Source organism: Medicago truncatula, chromosome 6, assembly GCF_003473485.1.
Source record: "Medicago truncatula cultivar Jemalong A17 chromosome 6, MtrunA17r5.0-ANR, whole genome shotgun sequence".
NCBI lineage: Eukaryota > Viridiplantae > Streptophyta > Magnoliopsida > Fabales > Fabaceae > Medicago > Medicago truncatula.
Window position 1 is genome coordinate 39,566,087 of NC_053047.1, and position 17,431 is coordinate 39,583,517.

At 33.8% G+C, this 17,431-nt stretch overlaps 2 protein-coding genes across 2 annotated transcripts; both read right to left on the minus strand.

The window, feature by feature from the left end:
- Positions 1-294: 294 nt before the first annotated feature.
- Positions 295-6,133, minus strand: LOC11433745 (fe-S cluster assembly factor HCF101, chloroplastic). Its single transcript, XM_003620495.4, has 15 exons — positions 5,995-6,133; positions 5,661-5,792; positions 4,355-4,497; positions 4,219-4,269; positions 3,835-3,990; positions 3,305-3,448; positions 3,080-3,222; positions 2,870-2,939; positions 2,349-2,444; positions 2,128-2,217; positions 1,956-2,009; positions 1,703-1,826; positions 1,209-1,333; positions 1,002-1,124; positions 295-618 (listed from the first exon to the last, which is right to left on the minus strand). The coding sequence occupies exons 1-15, from the start codon at positions 6,068-6,070 to the stop codon at positions 565-567; spliced, it is 1,581 nt and encodes a 526-aa protein (XP_003620543.2). The 5' UTR covers positions 6,071-6,133; the 3' UTR covers positions 295-564.
- Positions 6,134-9,617: 3,484 nt separating this feature from the next.
- LOC25496889 (VIN3-like protein 1) lies at positions 9,618-17,140 on the minus strand. The gene is made up of 4 exons (XM_013597598.3): positions 16,851-17,140; positions 12,713-13,286; positions 11,544-11,848; positions 9,618-11,174 (listed from the first exon to the last, which is right to left on the minus strand). Exons 2-4 carry the CDS (start codon positions 13,132-13,134, stop codon positions 9,982-9,984), a joined length of 1,920 nt encoding a protein of 639 aa, XP_013453052.1. The 5' UTR covers positions 13,135-13,286; positions 16,851-17,140; the 3' UTR covers positions 9,618-9,981.
- Between the last annotated feature and the right edge of the window lie 291 nt (positions 17,141-17,431).

The following is a 17,431-nucleotide window of genomic DNA, read 5'->3' on the forward strand; positions in this document are numbered from 1 at the left end:
ACTAAATTTCTCAATAAGTTTAAAGTTAGTTACTTTTGCTTACAATTAAGACTCAAGGGAGTAATTGATATTCACAACATGAGATCCTAAACACAATTAAATGAATTACTAATAGCTAGGGCAAAACCAAAAGGAGAATGTTTTATTCCCGTGAGCTTAGCTCAATTGGTAGGGATATTGCATATTATATGCAGGGGCCGGGATTTGAACCCCGGACACTCCACTTCTCCACAATTTAATTGTGTGAGCTCTAGCCACTAGGCTGCTTGACCAAAAAAAAAAAAAAGGAGAATGTTTTATGATACAAAGCTAGTGTGTGGATGGAAATTTATGATTCATATTTCTGTTAAATTAATATATGAGGATTCATTGTTGAGAAATAAATGCTTTACTCAATGGAACAAAAGACAATAAGAGAATAACTAGAGTTGCTTGCTCAGAAAGTCTCTTTACTCTATGCTTCTACTGGTTGAAGTAGATTTGAAGAACTCTTGAAGCTTCTATATATCACTCATGAATCTCATGTTTTTAACAGAAAAGGTATCATGCTTGTGTGTAGTTGCTTCAAGAAACACCAACTAACCGTTCCATTGTCTGCAGTTGATCATAAGGAGCAATCTGCATCATATGGAAAAAAAGTCAAAATCAACTTCAAGCATAGTTGCTTAACACTGAACAATTAACACATTATAATAAAAATGTGTGAATGAATATGCAACGGGGGCCCAAGGATAAGCCGACTAAAACCTTAGGTTTAGGCCTACTATTAAAAAAATTAATTGCAACTCGTTTTGTAAAGCAAAAAGACCACACGTGCTGGCAAAATGGCCCTTTAAAGTTTGCTGCGGGCATTGTTCATCCTTGGCTTGACCTGGCTGTGGTGTACCGTTTTTAACATAAGGAACTTTCCCGAACTACTCACATGACTTCGGATGTGCTAATAATATACAATTTAAAGCTTTCTTTTTCAATGGAACTGTCCAATCTGATGTGTATATTACCTGACTAAACCCATCAGGCCAAGTTATTGAAACGGCATAATTTCCCATTGGCCGAATTTCTTCCGGTTCAATGTAATCAGGAATATCGGTATACTGCAATTTTTGCTCCCCCGTCCATTCATCCTGTTTAAAATGAGATGGATAAAGTTAGCTTCTAATGATATGAATAAACAGCATTTTTTTTGTTTATCTTAAATATCAACATACCACACTCTGAGCAGACCGATCATTCCGTCTCACTGTTGCAGGATGCAGAAAGAATTCTTCATCTGAATCTGGTACTTTTACTCTAATTGCCTTGACTGATTTATCGTAGGTCACAGCTGTTGAAACTGAATTGAAAATAACAAAAAAAATATCAATCTTAGAAAAAGCATGAATGCTAGAAGTTAAAAATTTGTATTAGAATGCATTAGGTATTAATCACGGAGCTCGTCCAGTTTTGCCTACGTCTCCGACAACAAAGTGACTACCGCAGTTTTTCTATTATGCAATACTCAGGGTTAGAGAATACTTAGTTTTGCATGTATACTTAATGGAAAAGAGGCCTACTTATCAGCGAATACAAGCCATAATCATCAAAAATTGAGCAGTGATTTTGTGATTAACAAATTATAAACTTCAAAACTAGTAACATTCAGTGAACTACTAGCTTGAGAATGCATTTTCTTCTCAAATGTCATCAAGCAGGAATAGAATACCTTGTTGGCGTATTTTGGCACACTGCTGCACAACGCATACTCCTAGATTTTGGAATATCTTGGAAACTTCTCCTTGAGGATCAGCCACCACTTCAGGCATTCCACTATCTCCAGAAGCAGATAGCTGTGACAATTGTTCAAATAAACTCAAATCTTAGTTGGCCTTTAGCAATATAGCAAGAAGCAAAAAACATCGAGAGAAGAGAATAAACTGAAGGTTTGAGTATAATAGATGAAGTAACACGAGACATACAGTCGGTCTAATAGGAAGATCAAATAGATGCGGTATTCCAAACTGCTGAACAACCTGCAAATATAATCGAACAATCAAACATGTGTCACAGAAAGTACATAACTGCTTTTATATTAAGTATCATAAATATGATTAAGAAAACAAAGTTAAAATTCAGAAATGTTATCCATGCCTGAGAACCTGAACCTCTACCAAATGGATAGTATCTTTTTCCATCAGCATCAAAATGACACATGTTCTCGACAACAGCTACACAAGGTACCTTTTGCATTAACAGAAAAAATAATATACATAAGTATCAAATGTGAATAGTATCAAGTATGTGTTGGTTAGAAGCATAAGGTTGGAAAAACAAAATGTAATAGTTATGTCTTTGAAATGTAGAAGAATCACCTTAAGCTTTGAAAACATCCGAACTCCTTTTGCAACATCGATGAACGATAGTTTTTGAGGAGTGGTAACAATTACAGCAGCAGTTAATGGGACTATCTATAAGAATACGCAATCAAAGTCAAAATGAATGGCATGTAGTTAAAGTGATTACACTATAGGCTTCACACGTAAAATTTGATTGAGGGGGCCATATTTCAGCCCAATATGAGTCCAAGTTATCAGGAAGGCTTCATGGGAGCTTCCTTTCCCATCCACCAAAGCCACTTCGGAAGTATACTTCCAAAAAAAAAATCATTTTTTGTGTCGTCCAGAAGTATACTTCGGGACACATCTGTGATTTTTTTTTAAAAATGTGTGGTGGAAAAAGAAGCTCTCGTCTTGATTTCAGCTCGAAGGTGATCAAGCTGACCTGATTAACTGGTCTGATCTTAGCCTAAAGGTGACCAAGCGAGTCAAATTCCAGCCTACCACGACAGTTAAAATGCAATGTGAAACAAACTAAAGGAATGGTAAGTTATAACCTGGCATAAAGTGAGTTGAATGTCTCCTGTTCCCGGAGGCATGTCGATAACAAGGTAATCAAGCTCGCCCCTACATTGTGTAAACCAAATATCAGGAGTACATATCAAGCATAACCTATTAGGTTTTCAAATTAATTTCTGGTGAGAACTAAAGTAAAGATTATTATATAAACGTGGTTAATTTATTTTATGTTTTTCAGAAATGCATACCACTCAGTAGTAGTGAGAAGTTGGTTAGTGACTCCAGAAACCATAGGGCCACGCATTATGGCACGTCCTTGTCCAGCAAATCCAAAAGAAACCAACTTGACTCCCATGTATTCAGTTGGAATTATGGTCTTCTTTTCTGGATTCTGCAGTAACACTCAAACAATTATGTTTTTTGTACTTCACTAAATTACATATTTGAAAACAAAATGGTTTATCATATGTTACCATTTCTAATATTCGATTTTCCGGAGAAACCATAGTTGGTAAGCTTGGACCGTAAATATCAGCATCAAATATACCAACTCTAGCTCCCATATCGGCCAAAGTATAAGCAAGGTTTACTGCTACTGTTGATTTTCCTACACCGCCCTGCAAATTTTGATTTTGACGAAATTCAATAACGATTCATGACACGAAATGCAAATCATGGTAATTAGATTAACTAATAGTTCCAAATAGCAAGCATGGTTGGAACAATATGGTTGTATTGTTTTTCAGAAGCATTCTTCAAAGGCATTTAATATAACTTAAATGTAATGTCTTTACAGGGACGAAAAACAAAACAAAAGTTACATAAACTAAATGTAAAATAATCCGGTGCTATATAAATGATCTGTTTCGTTCATTTAGATACGACAAAGTCTTTAAATTCAACAGGAGTAAAGCACAAATTTATGGAAAAAATATTGACAAGAAAGCAGCTGAAATTATTGCAAACAACTTTAATATGACTAATATATGATGAGGAGATTCACCTTGCAACTGGATACAGCGATAATATTTGAAATTGTCTGTAGACCTGCTGGAAGTTGTTCTGCGAATAACGGTTTTGCAGGCTGCGCAGACATTGTAACGTTAACATTCTTGACCCAAGGGAGCACTGCCACCACTTCATTTGCCTGCTTCTCAAACTGTCATATGCATATATAATCATTTTTTAGTTTCTCAGAATTACATGAAACTCAAGACTGAAAATGAAACATAATCGAGTACAAAATATTCATTTCTTTATCATGGAAAATATATGCAAATTTTTATTTTTTATTATCCCTTCTATATGTAATGAGTTTACAGAACAAAAGTCTACCACTCTAACCTACGTCAGATATGGCTCAAACAATGGCAATTGTGTCATTTACCACGTCCTTGATCGGACATGCCGGTGTAGTGAGCTCTAACCGAAACGACACCTGCGATTCAAAGCAAAAACTTCTCGTAAGAACATTGTCATTCACATGTGTTGCAGAAAGGTCTTGAGGCCAGTGATTTTAAGACCTCTCCTAGAGCTTTATCAATCTGCAAATCTTTCACAAATCCACAAGTAACGATATCCGTTCCAAAATCTGGATCAATGATCTGAGACAAGGCTTTCAACACATCATCCTCGGCTGTTCCGGTTGATATCGAGGAACTTCCAACTGCATATATAAGAAAACATTAGATGAAATTATAAATCGTCGCTTGATACACAATCTAACTTGCCTCAATTTTTAGCATTCAAAAGTCTAAAGCACTTAAACACAGACTGCACAGACATCCTTGGTGATTCCTCTAAAATGTAAGTGAATTAATTAGTCTATCTTGAACCACTGGTTTTTAGAGGACATAAGAGTCTCTATTCATTACATCACAAATTAGAAGTAGAAATTCGTGCTCATTTATCAACCTTGTTGTTAGGTAGGTCGCTCGGTTTAGGAGTAATATTGCAAATGTTTCCGAAGTATTTAAACACAAATTATTCTCTGTAAACCCTGAACTTTCAACGATAATAGAAAGGTTGTAGTCGCAGACGTAGGCACATTTGGCCAGGCTCCGCGATCAAATGCTGTGTGTTTTTCATATTTGTATACTTCTTAACTAGGGTTGTTGTTCTAACACTAGCTGTCATAACTACTCAACAAAGTTCTCATCAACTTAAGGTTGATCGAGCATTGGATTTGCATTCATACATGCATAACCCATCTTTATAAACCAGTTCCAGAAAGCATACATATTTAGGCCTGTTTGGATTGTCTTATTTCAGCTTAAGTATTGACATAAGCACTTGCGAGACTGTTTGAGAGAGCTTATGAAAACAGCTTATGACAAGTCCAGAAGCTATTTTCAGCTTATTTCCATAAGCTATCCAGGATAACTAATGAAAACAGCTCATAGTTTCATATAAGCTATAATCTGTTTTAGTAAGGTATCCTGGAGAGCTTATGGAAATAAGCTGAAAACAGTTCATGGAGGTATCATAAGTTGTTTCCTTAAGCTCTCCCAACCAGTCTCACAAATGCTTATGTCAGTAAATAAGTTCAAATAAACCAATCCAAGCTGACTTATAAGTTGTTTTCCTAAGCTCTCTCAAACAGTGTCAGAAGTGGTTATGCCAGTAAATAAGCTCGAATAAATCAATCAAAACACAATCTAACTTTAAATAAAGCCAATAACAATGATATTTTCACTAATATCATTATCCTTATCTACAAAACTTCTAAACTAAAAAAACATAATTTCTGCATATAGTTGAAGCTCAATCAAGTATAATTAAGCATATTCCATTCCATGCTTTCAACAGAAAAAAGTTAAAAAAAATTACCTTCAACAGAAGCAGCTTTTGCAGAAAAAGAGCTTTTCAAGATAACCCTCTTATTATAAGAAGTCCATAATGAACTTTGCTCCCTTAGAGAAAAACCTGAACACTTTACATTCACAGAAGAAGTAACCAAACCTGCAAAAACAAATCCAAAAAACATAAAATGAAAATAATGAGAATTCATATCAGATACTATATAGTAACACTTTCATATCATATATAATCATCATCATATATTAAATCCAAATATAAATAAAATAAAAAAATATGCTGAGCATTAATATCATATAAGATAGTATATAATAAGCATATATTAAAAGGTGGTAAAGTATTATACTGCATGTTGATGAGTGTGGTGGTTTTGAGGAATGGATAGAAAAGTGTGGTGAAGATGAAGCTTGAACAGCTTGCATTGTGAGTTGTGGGAGATAAAGTGTGACAGTTTGTGAGCCTCATGTTTCAGTTGCCATTATGTTATATATATGTTTTTTTAATGATAAAAATTCAATCCTGTTTCTTAAGCCAAAATAGTTTTTTTAAATTATATATTAAATTCATTTTGCAATTTTAACAACCTAAAGTTAAAAATAAAAAATAAAAAAAAATTGTCACAAACAAAACTTACATTTTTAATTTGTCAAAAAGAAAATTAAATTTTTAACTCAGTTAGAATAAAAGTTTGTGTCCTCGAGACTCGTGAGTCTAGCTAAGTTGGTAGGGACAATGCATAAAATTATGCAAAGATCTGAAATTCAAACCCCCGCCACCATAAAAATAAAAAATAAAAAGTTTGAACTCCAGAAATTGTTTTCTTTCAAAAATAAAACTCCAGAATTTTTTTATTAAATTTTATTTATCTTTCAATATAAATTTTAATTAAAAAGTCTCTTATTCAAAAATAGATGGTTAAAGACCAAGGAAAACAACAGCTCTTTACATAGAGACTATTTTAAAGTGGTGAAAAAAAATTGATTTGAATGAATTGATTCATATTAAAATGAGTTGACTACAAAATGATTAGTTTTTCTATTCACACCTTATATATTTCTGGTTACATCTAAATTTTCTTAAAAGTTTTTGAAAATATCAAAATTTCCTTTTATATAAATTATCTTAATATCTTGATTTCATTCATTGTCACTCTAAAATTTCACTCTCTTTCACCCAGAAACAATCAAACAAACAAACCTGATGTTCAATCAATCTCTGTTATGGAAGATTAAAGAGTGAATCAAAATATTTTTCATCTATACTCGATTGCGAATTTCTTCTTCTTTTTCAATAATGCTAGTTTCAATTTTCTTCTTCTTGTTGGGGTTTCAATAATGCTAGTTTCAATTTTCATCCATACTCGATTGCGAATTTTCTTCTTGTTCAACTGTACAACGGTTTCAATTTTACATTGTTGAGGTTAACTTAAATTAAGTTTAAGTAGGTTCATGTAAACTTAGTTTACATAACATACTTAAACTTAGTTTACATGACTTACTTAAACTGAGTTTAAGTATGTACACTTAAACTCAGTTTACATGACATACTTAAACTAAGTTTACATGTACATACTTTAATTGAGATTACGTAGAATCATTTGACAAGGTTGAACTTTTAAATGTACACTTAAACTTAGTTTACATGACTTAAACTGAGTTTAAATATGTACACTTAAACTCAGTTTACATGACCCACTTAAACTAAGTTTATATGACTTACTTAAACTGAGTTTAAGTATGTACACTTAAACTCAATTTCCATGACCTACTTAAACTCAGTTTACATGACCTATTTAAACTAAAGAGGGGTTTTGGGGTGTAACCGAGAAAAAGGAAGAGGCTTTTTTGAAAATTAAATTTTATAAAATGGTAATTTTGTCATTTTGGGATGTAACCAGAATTAAACAGGGTGTAATTAGAAAAACTTTAAAATGATTATGTTTAGATACTCTCATATAAATGTCGGTTGAACAATAGATATGAATTTAAAAGTTAATTTTAAAATAAATTTTTTTGAATTTTAACTTTAAGTTAGACTCAATTTTTAAGAACAATCAAACATGTCAAAATCAATTCGATACCTTTCAATTTTGACTCTCAATAAACACTACTATTTTTACCTCATTTTTTTCCACCACCAAGTCCCAACCGTTTTATCCATTTTTCTTTTGAAATACGAATAAATTCATAATTTAGTTCTTCGAATTATATAGTACTATTGAATTAGTTCCTAAAAATATTTACATTTTAAAATAAGTTCTGGATTTGTGAATATGTTAATACGTTTATCTTTTTTTATCAAATGGTCTGGTAACTAGACTCACTAAAATTTTAGAGTTTGAACTCCAGACCTTAGTAATATGTATGAAGCTACCTACCGAGTTAAACCATGAATTAGTTTTTATCATTGTCCAACATGTATTAATATAATTGAAAGTTTTCAAGTTTAGGATCATTTTGTTGTTTATTTAATTTTGGAGGTCACGTTGGCAACAACCTACAATTGTAGAGACTACATTGGTGATTCACTTCTCAAAGTATACTTCTAAAAGTTATCCTCGAGGATATACAGTAATATGTCTTTCAAATATAAACTTATGAACTTCTCATAATTTCAATTTTTTTCGGATTTTTAGTGATTCCCTTTTCTGAGTATGGTGTTGTGCAGTTCGTTGTATGTGGTGTTGGTTGATTTTCTGTCTTGTTGCAGTATTTATTTGATTAGTATTGAGATATGAGTTTCAATCAATAATATGAATCAATGATTTGGGCGTCAACGTTGTAGATCCAAGACATATATATTTTGGTCACTTTATCATATTATTTGTAGATATTTTGTCGTATGTTATTAATTTGAATCTAGTAAATTTGTATCGTCTAGATGATAGAGAAAAATCTTTCTTGTCTAAGGATATTGGTCCACTCAATAAACTTGCATGCCCCATGCAACTTGCGGATTCTACTTGCATGACATTGTAGTGAGAAACGGACGTGTCACATTGTGGCTGGACAATGTGGTATGACATTTCCACCACAATGTCACACAACTGGAATCCGCAATTCACTCACCTAACTATTAACTAAACATCATACCCCACTCATTTAGGTCACATATGGTTTTGCACCAATGGGAATACAAACTCCCCATCATCACAGGATCTCACAACATACACATGCATCTTTTTCCCATTTGGCAGCACTAATAAATCATCACATGCTGATAAGCAACTAACGAGAATTTTCAAACTTGGAATCTCAACAACACCAAACATTATCATGAAGTATTTAAGAACTTTCACCAGTATCCCTTGTTGTGCAATCTCGCTCATCAAGGGGCTCCCATTTTTTCATGTGTTTCATGACAAGAATTGTTGTACGTATGGCCACTCCTTCGGTAGTGCAATGAACCACGTCGAATTGGTGAGCATATTAGATGGCTGGCTCACATGAGATGGAATTAGTTCCTGCCTCAAGGATGTTTGTCTTCGGCGTCTGTAGATGTGGAGGGGGCATAACAATGAACCCATGTTCAATGATTACAGCGAGAACTCAGCCCGTTAGTACTTAAACGAGAGTTTTACAGCCTTTGAACTATCAACACCAAGTTGTTTGTGTTCACTGAACAAAGATCACTGCCATGTTTTCCCTCGGTGGGATGGAGTCTCACTAAAGGATCAAACTCCATCACATCACATGTTCAAAATTTCACATAAATAGATGAATCACTATCAATATTTATAAAGATGTAAAATTTTAACATAACAAGAGTTATGTCAAACTTTAACATGATAGAATATTTCAACCATTTGCTGAGCTAGATTTGGATCTTCTCATGATGGAATTCAACATGAAAAGATTATGTTGATAATCTCACCATTAAAACGATAAATCATAGCTTCGACTGCCAGCTCAGCAGTGACGCGGCACAAACGACAAAACAAGATGATAAAGAGAATGACATATGACAAGATGAATACAATAAAGTAATCATATAATGTTGCTTGTCAAATGAAAGCAAATGATAAAGTTCAACAGTAAATAATTAATATCCTCCATCATAAAATATCATAATTGAAAAGAAAAATAAAATTGCAGTAATTTGATAAATGGAAAATGCCTTCTACATCCTGAAACTTCAAGTCCATTGATCCCTCCCTCCAAAAGAAAAATGATTCACTGCCTCTGCAGCCATGATCAATGCAAATCCAATTTTAGCAGGACAATCAACTTGTCCTAATAATAATGAATCACAATGAGTTATAAAAAAATGCCTATACAATGAAGGCAAAAACAAAATAGCAATTTTTTGTAACATGATTCCACTCACACCCTTCTTAATTTAATGCCACAACCTTGTTATTGAATCCATTTCTTGCCCTCTTGTTGGATATAATATCAGAAAATGAGTCGACAAGTTGACCTGCCAAACTACTCGGATCATCGATCAGTGTCTGAATGAAAGTATTAACCACCCTACGCTCTTGTTCTGTTGCCCTCAAACTAAACCATGTAAGCAATTTCAGCCTAAACTCTTTCTTCATATGACCCTGACATTCTAGCCAACGAATTACTTTAACACAATACTCAAAGTTCTCATCTAAGGAGAACGAACCATCGGGTGCATGTAAAGGAGAACCGTTTATTAAGGTGCTGTCACAATCATGTGCTTCTTCGTTTGTGCTTGCTACTCTTTTCCTACTTGCACCTACGACTATGCGGGAGTCAACAGCAGGAACTTCTTCGTTTGTTCTCCAGGTTTCGGAACCACCGCTACCATGTGGTCTTGCTAGGTTTTTCTCTAAATCATGAGAGGCTGCATCATCATCTGCCTCAACAGCCTGCTGCAAAGTGCAACCATTGTCTTCATCCCGAGAAGACTCAAAAGGAGGAGTGAGTTCTTCGTTCAAGTCAGGCACAGAAACAACATTCAAATCAAGATCACGAGAAACCAAAGGCACCGATCGCTCTTCCGGATGGCTAGGCTTGATCGTTTCAATTTGACCACAGCAATTTTTTGTATCGGCGCGGCAAAACCCCTCGAGGCAGCCTTGTTCTTGAGCCCAAGCAAGGTGCAAAATCTTTCCAAGGTCTCGAACCTTGAATCCGGGGTAAGTCATTGAGGGATCGATCTCCAGTTTGGAGCCCGGTTCACTGCCCCCTCCAGTTTCAGTATCATCCTTAGCATTCATGTCAATTGATGAAGTCGGTTTCTTTACCAATATCTCAACGCTTTTGGTGAAACACTTAGCCTCAGAATGACCATGGTCGCCAATATCTGTATAAGATACAATCCGAAAAGTATATTCTGTGCATGGCTGGAGGTTAGATATCAAAATCCTCCTCTGATCTTTTGGAAACACACAAACAGGTTCTTCTGTGTGTGATTCGCCCCTAGTCTTGTAATACCAGAGTTTGAATCCCTTAATGTCCTCAGAAGTTACATTTGGCATTTCAAGTAAAATGATCTTAACGGAGTTAGCTGTCACCTCTTCAAACACAAACTTGCAGGCAGCAGGAAGTGAACCCTCTGTGAGCCAAAAGGAGCTTATCATATTAAAATAACCGATAAATCAAATTTAGAACTCATTTGTTACAAATTACAAAAAAAAAAAAAAAAAAAGATTTTTGCATTCAACAATTTAGACATTATTTTAAGATATTTTTAACAAAAGCACAAGTTGTTTTGTATTTGTCTACCATAATGAAAATCACATTCTTTTTAAATCATCTATGATTTTCGAGAGAAGCAACTAAAAACTGCTTTGCATTTGAAACAGGTTTTAGATTTTTTTTTAAAAGCTGTAACAAACAGATTAAAGCTATCAAAAGTAATTTTTTTAAGAAAAAAGCTATAACACACACACACACATCAGAAAAGGAGAGAAATAGTTCCAACCTTTGGATTCTGGATTGTCGTCAGTGGCCAACCATTCATCAGCTTTCTCAATAGCAAGGGAACAGAGTTTCTGCACATCACTGGCAATAGGGAGCCTGCTGACAATGCCGCGTACCATCTTGGAAGAACCACCGTCAACAGGACCAACTTCCTTCTCCAGTTTAGCCTTTGCCTCTTGTACCATGTCATGCAATTCTTTAAATCTCAAAGTACCATTCAGAAGCCTGAAGCTCAAATATATCCTATAGCATAGTACATCCACACGCCGAGCATCTTTCGCTATATTTAGCTGCTTCTTCCAGCTTCTGCAATTTTATTAAATATGAATCACCAATGTCATCCGATAAAAATCAAGTTCTAAATGTAATTAAAATAACAAGAAAGAACAGAACACAAAGATGAATGAGAAGAATGAAAACAAAAACGAACCAAGAAAGAAGAACTCGAACAGAAACAGAAAAGAAGGAGATTATAAACCCAGTGGCAGATCTGGTCCAACCAATTTCATCTACAATGTATACAAGCTTCCCCCAATTTTTTATTTCTACGGTTCAGGGCTTAATCAGTCGAGAATTTTTCAATTCAAAATTATCATATGAAGATGAAAACGGTCAACAAACTGTCAAGAAAATGCAAACAAACCTGTGAGAGACTGAGAGGGAATGCCGGAGAGAGAGGGAACGTAACTGAGAGAGGGGAAACGCCGCGACTGAGAGGAAGAGGGAAGCTGCAATTAGGGTTTATCGCGAGAGTGAGATGAGAACGCGGCGTGATAGGGAGAGTGTGAAAAGGAAACATAAGACTGAGGGTATTTGAGTAATATCCTATTATTATTTATGAAAAAAAAATATATTGGGGTATCATGGCATCCTTAGGCTTCCAAGAAGATATAGAGCGTTTCACGGGCCTACGGTGTGGCAGTGGAGGGTCACACCGCCACGCTACACTGCTATAGCAGCACTATAGAGCGCTATTGACAACAAAGATCGACTGGATTCAATTTTGTATTGAACATAGATACGACACGCATGTATCGTTCCTTATAACAATGGTTGAAACACATAAATAATTTACCAAAAGCCTCACTATACCAACAGCAAACAACAATAAGGGGGAGGGAGGGCATACATACAACATCCATAACACAGCAGGTGAAGTAAATTACTCACCCAAGTATCCCGGTAACTTTACCGCAGGAGGCACAACAATAACCACCATCGAGTTGCATCAGCTGTCCATGATCAACAACTCCAACTTTTTCATGATGAAGGGCACATTCAATATGGCAAGACAATCCACATGAGTCACCTTGAGAAGATTCACTGCATACCAACCAAAGACTAGGATCCTTGTTATCATCAAAGAGATGGCAAATACAGCAAGAGCACCTTCTACAGAATGTGTCGTCTTTGGATAGAACTGCTCTACAAGCAGAGTTTTTACAAATCCAGGAGTTTGAATGTCCGTAATCAGAAGGAGGATCAGCAGGTGGTACAAATCGAATAGGGTTTTCTCCCTTGCGAAGTTGCTTCCTTGAACACTGACTGCCGAGGCCAGAAACTTTTTTCGAGTCCTTTTTCTTTTCAGTCATCCTGCTTTTCTGAAGAAATGTGCTTGTCTTTATCAAAGCACGTTCGAAGAAGTTCCTTTTTTCAACCAGACTTCAGAAACTTATGAAGGAGTTCTGCACTGTTTGAAGCATCATCTGAATGACCATTTTTTCTGAAGTGCTTTGAACACGAGCTGGAAAGAAACAACAGGCAAACAATAAGGGCAGATAATATACAAAATCCAAGAAAATTCAGAAACATTTGCAAGCTACAAGCAGATAATGTTACAAACTCGTTAGAACAAACTCGTTATCAGAATTATTCTTCATTGTATCAATATAAATAATTTTGAATCCATATTGACCTTAAAAGCTTTCAAAAATTTCAAACAGCGATGTTGAATTATGAGTTAACGCTAATGTTATGCTAAATCATGAAACAAAAGGATTATTTAAAGGAAATAACAAAAATGAAAGCAACCGTATGGAATTATTTCAGTCAAATAAAAATAGCTGGAATCAAGTTATTTGCACATATCTTAGACAAAGAATAAGATTATATAAGTTATCATAACATAGGACTAATTAAAGTGGAGCTACCCTGAATGGCTGAATCAGTCAAAAGAATCAAAACTATCGAACGATATCCAAAGTAAATACAGAAATACTACGATCAAAAAAATTACTATGCAAAAGCTAATACCTCAGAAGCACCAACTATTCCCTACCATGAAAAAAAAAAAGAGATATCTTGACAGAGTTGAAACTAGGAACACATCACTATAATCAATAATATTTCGACTCCTGGACGAGAATCCAAAGCCAGTGTATATATGATAGAGTTCAGAATAACTCTTATATAGACTAGACTTTTTGCAGGAAAAGGAGTAACTGTAAAGGCTTTTAATATAATTTATTATACACGTATCAACTGACATCGGTGCAAATCGCGCAAATCTTTAGACACGTGGACCATTCAATATATTTTTAAGGAAAGTGTCTTTCATCACTCATTGATCTTCATCGATACTAGACTTTCATTACCAGAAATAAATTTCAGTTTTGATAACTAACAAGACAACATGGACAACAGAATCATGGTTGAAGAAGTCGTTTAAACAAGGATTAAATTCAACAATCACTCCAATCTCTTTGTATTAATAACAATATCAAATTCTAAACCACACAATTGGGGAAGTTTATATCATATATGTTACATAATTATATTCTATGCATAACAGAAATATACATTAATTAATGCATTAATATTTCATAATTGCGTATGAAAAAAACAGAACATCACATATAGATCAAAATTTATTTTGCTGCGTTTTAAGGGACAAAATAAATAGATGTTTATATTGTGAATATGTACAAGAAAGACCCAAAAAACATATCCTATTAAAATAGTAACACAGATTGGTTTTGTAGACAATCATCATAGCCTCACCTAATGTATTACTGAAAATTTGGATAAATTTTATGCCACATAATTCATCGTTATTTTTTTCCTTAATAATATGCCACACTGTTCACAAAGTACAACACTTCCGCATAACAAAAGAAAAACAGTATACTTTAACTTAGCATGATTTCTTTGTGGACTTTCATTCCTCTAAAGTCCAAAATTATTGATTTTAGTCACCATAAAATGAGCAACTTTTGGCTTTGATTCCTGTAAAATATTTTTATTGGTTTTTCATCACTTTAAAATAACAAATCGCTATTTTTGGTCTCTAACATTCACTTTAGGTTGAGCCAAAAAAAATCTCCGGGCTCAAGATAAAATCTTAGGGAGTCATATATGCTAACAAGGCACCACCGACACGATTAGGTGCCACCTGGAGAGGCCACTTGATCTTGTGTTGGACACATAAGTAGTTAAATGACGCCGCAAGACGATAGAGACAAAAAATAGTGATTTAAGATTTTAAAAACATATTTAACCCAAATATGAATAACAACGACTTTCCAAGGTGATGCCACAATAAGAGTAGAATAGAACAATACTAGTTTGTAACTATATCGGTTCAGCATTTAATAAAACCATATATTAAAATCGATAATTGACTCTAAGATAGCGAAAAACCAGATTTGATCCCAAACCAAATATACTTACAAGGCATATCAACGTATAACTCCATTTTAGGATCATAATTATAATACGTTGCATAATATGAGACAAACAAAATTCACATTTTGAATAACAAAAAGGAAACAAATATCATCAAACACTCAAGTAAAAGTTAAAAGGAAACAAACCACAAGACTAAAAAGTGAAATAATGATATAAAGGGTAAAAAAGCCTTGCAAAAGAAGCAATATATAACAATTCATTGGATTGAAACTATACATAAAATTAGTTTTAATAAGCAAAAGAAAGTAAAACACATTAAATAACAGCTTCCGCAAACAAATCACACGTTAAGTATCTTTTCCGAATCCTCTCCAAAAAAATAAAATGTATCTTTTCCGAAGTCAAATTTCAGACAGCGTTTTAAATCATGTTCATTTTTTTTTAAGTAGATTAACATGACACGATTAACATGGCACAAATGAAAAAAACAAAAATAAGAACAAAGGAGTGTGTTGGTGATATGCATAAACATCATTTGTGAAAGAAAGTCTGAAAAAAAGATAAAATTGTGTGAAGTCTGAAAGAAAATTGAAAAAACAGCATTAACCAAAACAGCAGCATAACCACTAGATGGCTTTGTTCAGTTCAAGAACAATCTATTATCAAACACTTCAAAAATTTATCATGGATTGTTCAGTTCTGTTTGCATTTCAATATTAATCACGGGAGGAAGCAACCACGATTCTTACACACCAATCTCACAATGTAACTCATCAATAAAGTACAATAAGAGAGAAAGACAGATATGCATAATCACAATGCAAACTAGCAACTATAGCGTTAATTGATTGATGAATAATCCCTTAATTAAGCCCTTACGGCAGATTTTCATATATTTAGAGACTAAAATGACAGATTTGATATACTTAAGGGCAACCATCAGGACTCTTAAAAGAGTAATCAACCGATCAAATACCCTTAAAAGTGTTATTCTCTTGGGGCCAGTCTCGAACCGAGTACCACAAGGTTGTAAAACAAACTTACAACCAAGTGACCTCACCCGAATCCGACAACAAACGGGCTCTAAATTGAGGATTTATTATCAATTGATTGATTGATGGATATATATTAATTAATATTAAATTAAAAATAATCAATTAAAAACAAAATATAAATCAGTCTCCAACACAATTGTATTATTTTGCACATTTGATTTAAACACACAATGTCTGATGAAAAATAGACTCAAATAGTCAATTACAGTTATGAAAAATAAAACAAACCTATTATTATCATTATAACAATAACTATTTACTCAAAACAGATGAAGAAAAAAAAACGTATAATAATAACACCACAATTTAGAGCCATGAATGAAAAACTGAACATAAAAACAAAACAAGAATAAAAGATCACACATCACAACTTAACCACTCATTCAATAAGCATTGCACATATCAACAAAAATAGGTCAAAAAAACATCAATTTTAATATTTAAAAAAAATCAAAATAAAGGGAAATTATTAAACAAATAAAAAGCACAAATTTTTACAAAAATCAGAACATGGGCAAGAGGAAAATCAGAACAAATCTATAAAGGGTAGACAAAAAAAGAAAAAAAAACATAAAACCTTAAAAACGTGAAAATTAAGGATAAAGGGATACGAATGAAAGAGTTACCTAAAGGAGAATGAGGATTTTAAGGTTATGAATCTGAAATCTTAAACAACACAAACACACAAGACAAATTTGGTGGTTTATGTTGTTGTTAGATTATGTTGTTGTTTCTGTGATTTTGAGAGAGAAAGAGAAAAAGGGTTGTGTTTATTGGTAGTGTTTATAGGTGAATGAAGTGACACGCGCTTAAGATGGCGCGTGAGGGAGTTGTGGTAGTTTTTTTCTTCTTCCTAGGCTCTTGTTGTTTGGCTGCATGGTATTGGTTAGTCAGCTGTGTGAAGTTTTCAGCTTATGTTACTTCTTTTCATGTTTTTCAGGTTTTTGTTGATGTTACTTTTGTGGACATTATTGCCCCTATTCTTTGAAAATTATTTAAGTTGTTTTAAGGTTTAGTTATGTTTTTAGAATAGGTTTTAAATTAGATGTAGCATATGTTTTGTTTGGTTTGGATTTTTGAGGTTTTAAACACGAGTTTAGTTGTGTTATTGTTGTGATTTCTTGGTAGCTATAAAACGAAGGTTTTATGTGGACGATGAAGTCTTTTATAAACAGAAGTATATAGTTCTCTTTGTTTTTATGTTGTT

Excerpts from the sequence above, each read along its gene's own strand:
- LOC11433745 (XM_003620495.4), bottom strand. The coding sequence starts at position 6,070 with ATGCAAGCTGTTCAAGCTTCATCTTCACCACACTTTTCTATCCATTCC. Across the intron at positions 3,991-4,218 it reads CATGTCCGATCAAGGACGTG|TTTGAGAAGCAGGCAAATGA; the intron begins GTAAATGACACA and ends TGCATATGACAG. Across the intron at positions 3,449-3,834 it reads TCGCTGTATCCAGTTGCAAG|GGCGGTGTAGGAAAATCAAC; the intron begins GTGAATCTCCTC and ends CAAAATTTGCAG.
- LOC25496889 (XM_013597598.3), bottom strand. The coding sequence starts at position 13,134 with ATGACTGAAAAGAAAAAGGACTCGAAAAAAGTTTCTGGCCTCGGCAGT. Across the intron at positions 11,849-12,712 it reads AAAGTTACCGGGATACTTGG|AAGCTGGAAGAAGCAGCTAA; the intron begins GTGAGTAATTTA and ends ATAAAATTGCAG. Across the intron at positions 11,175-11,543 it reads CGACAATCCAGAATCCAAAG|AGGGTTCACTTCCTGCTGCC; the intron begins GTTGGAACTATT and ends TTTGGCTCACAG.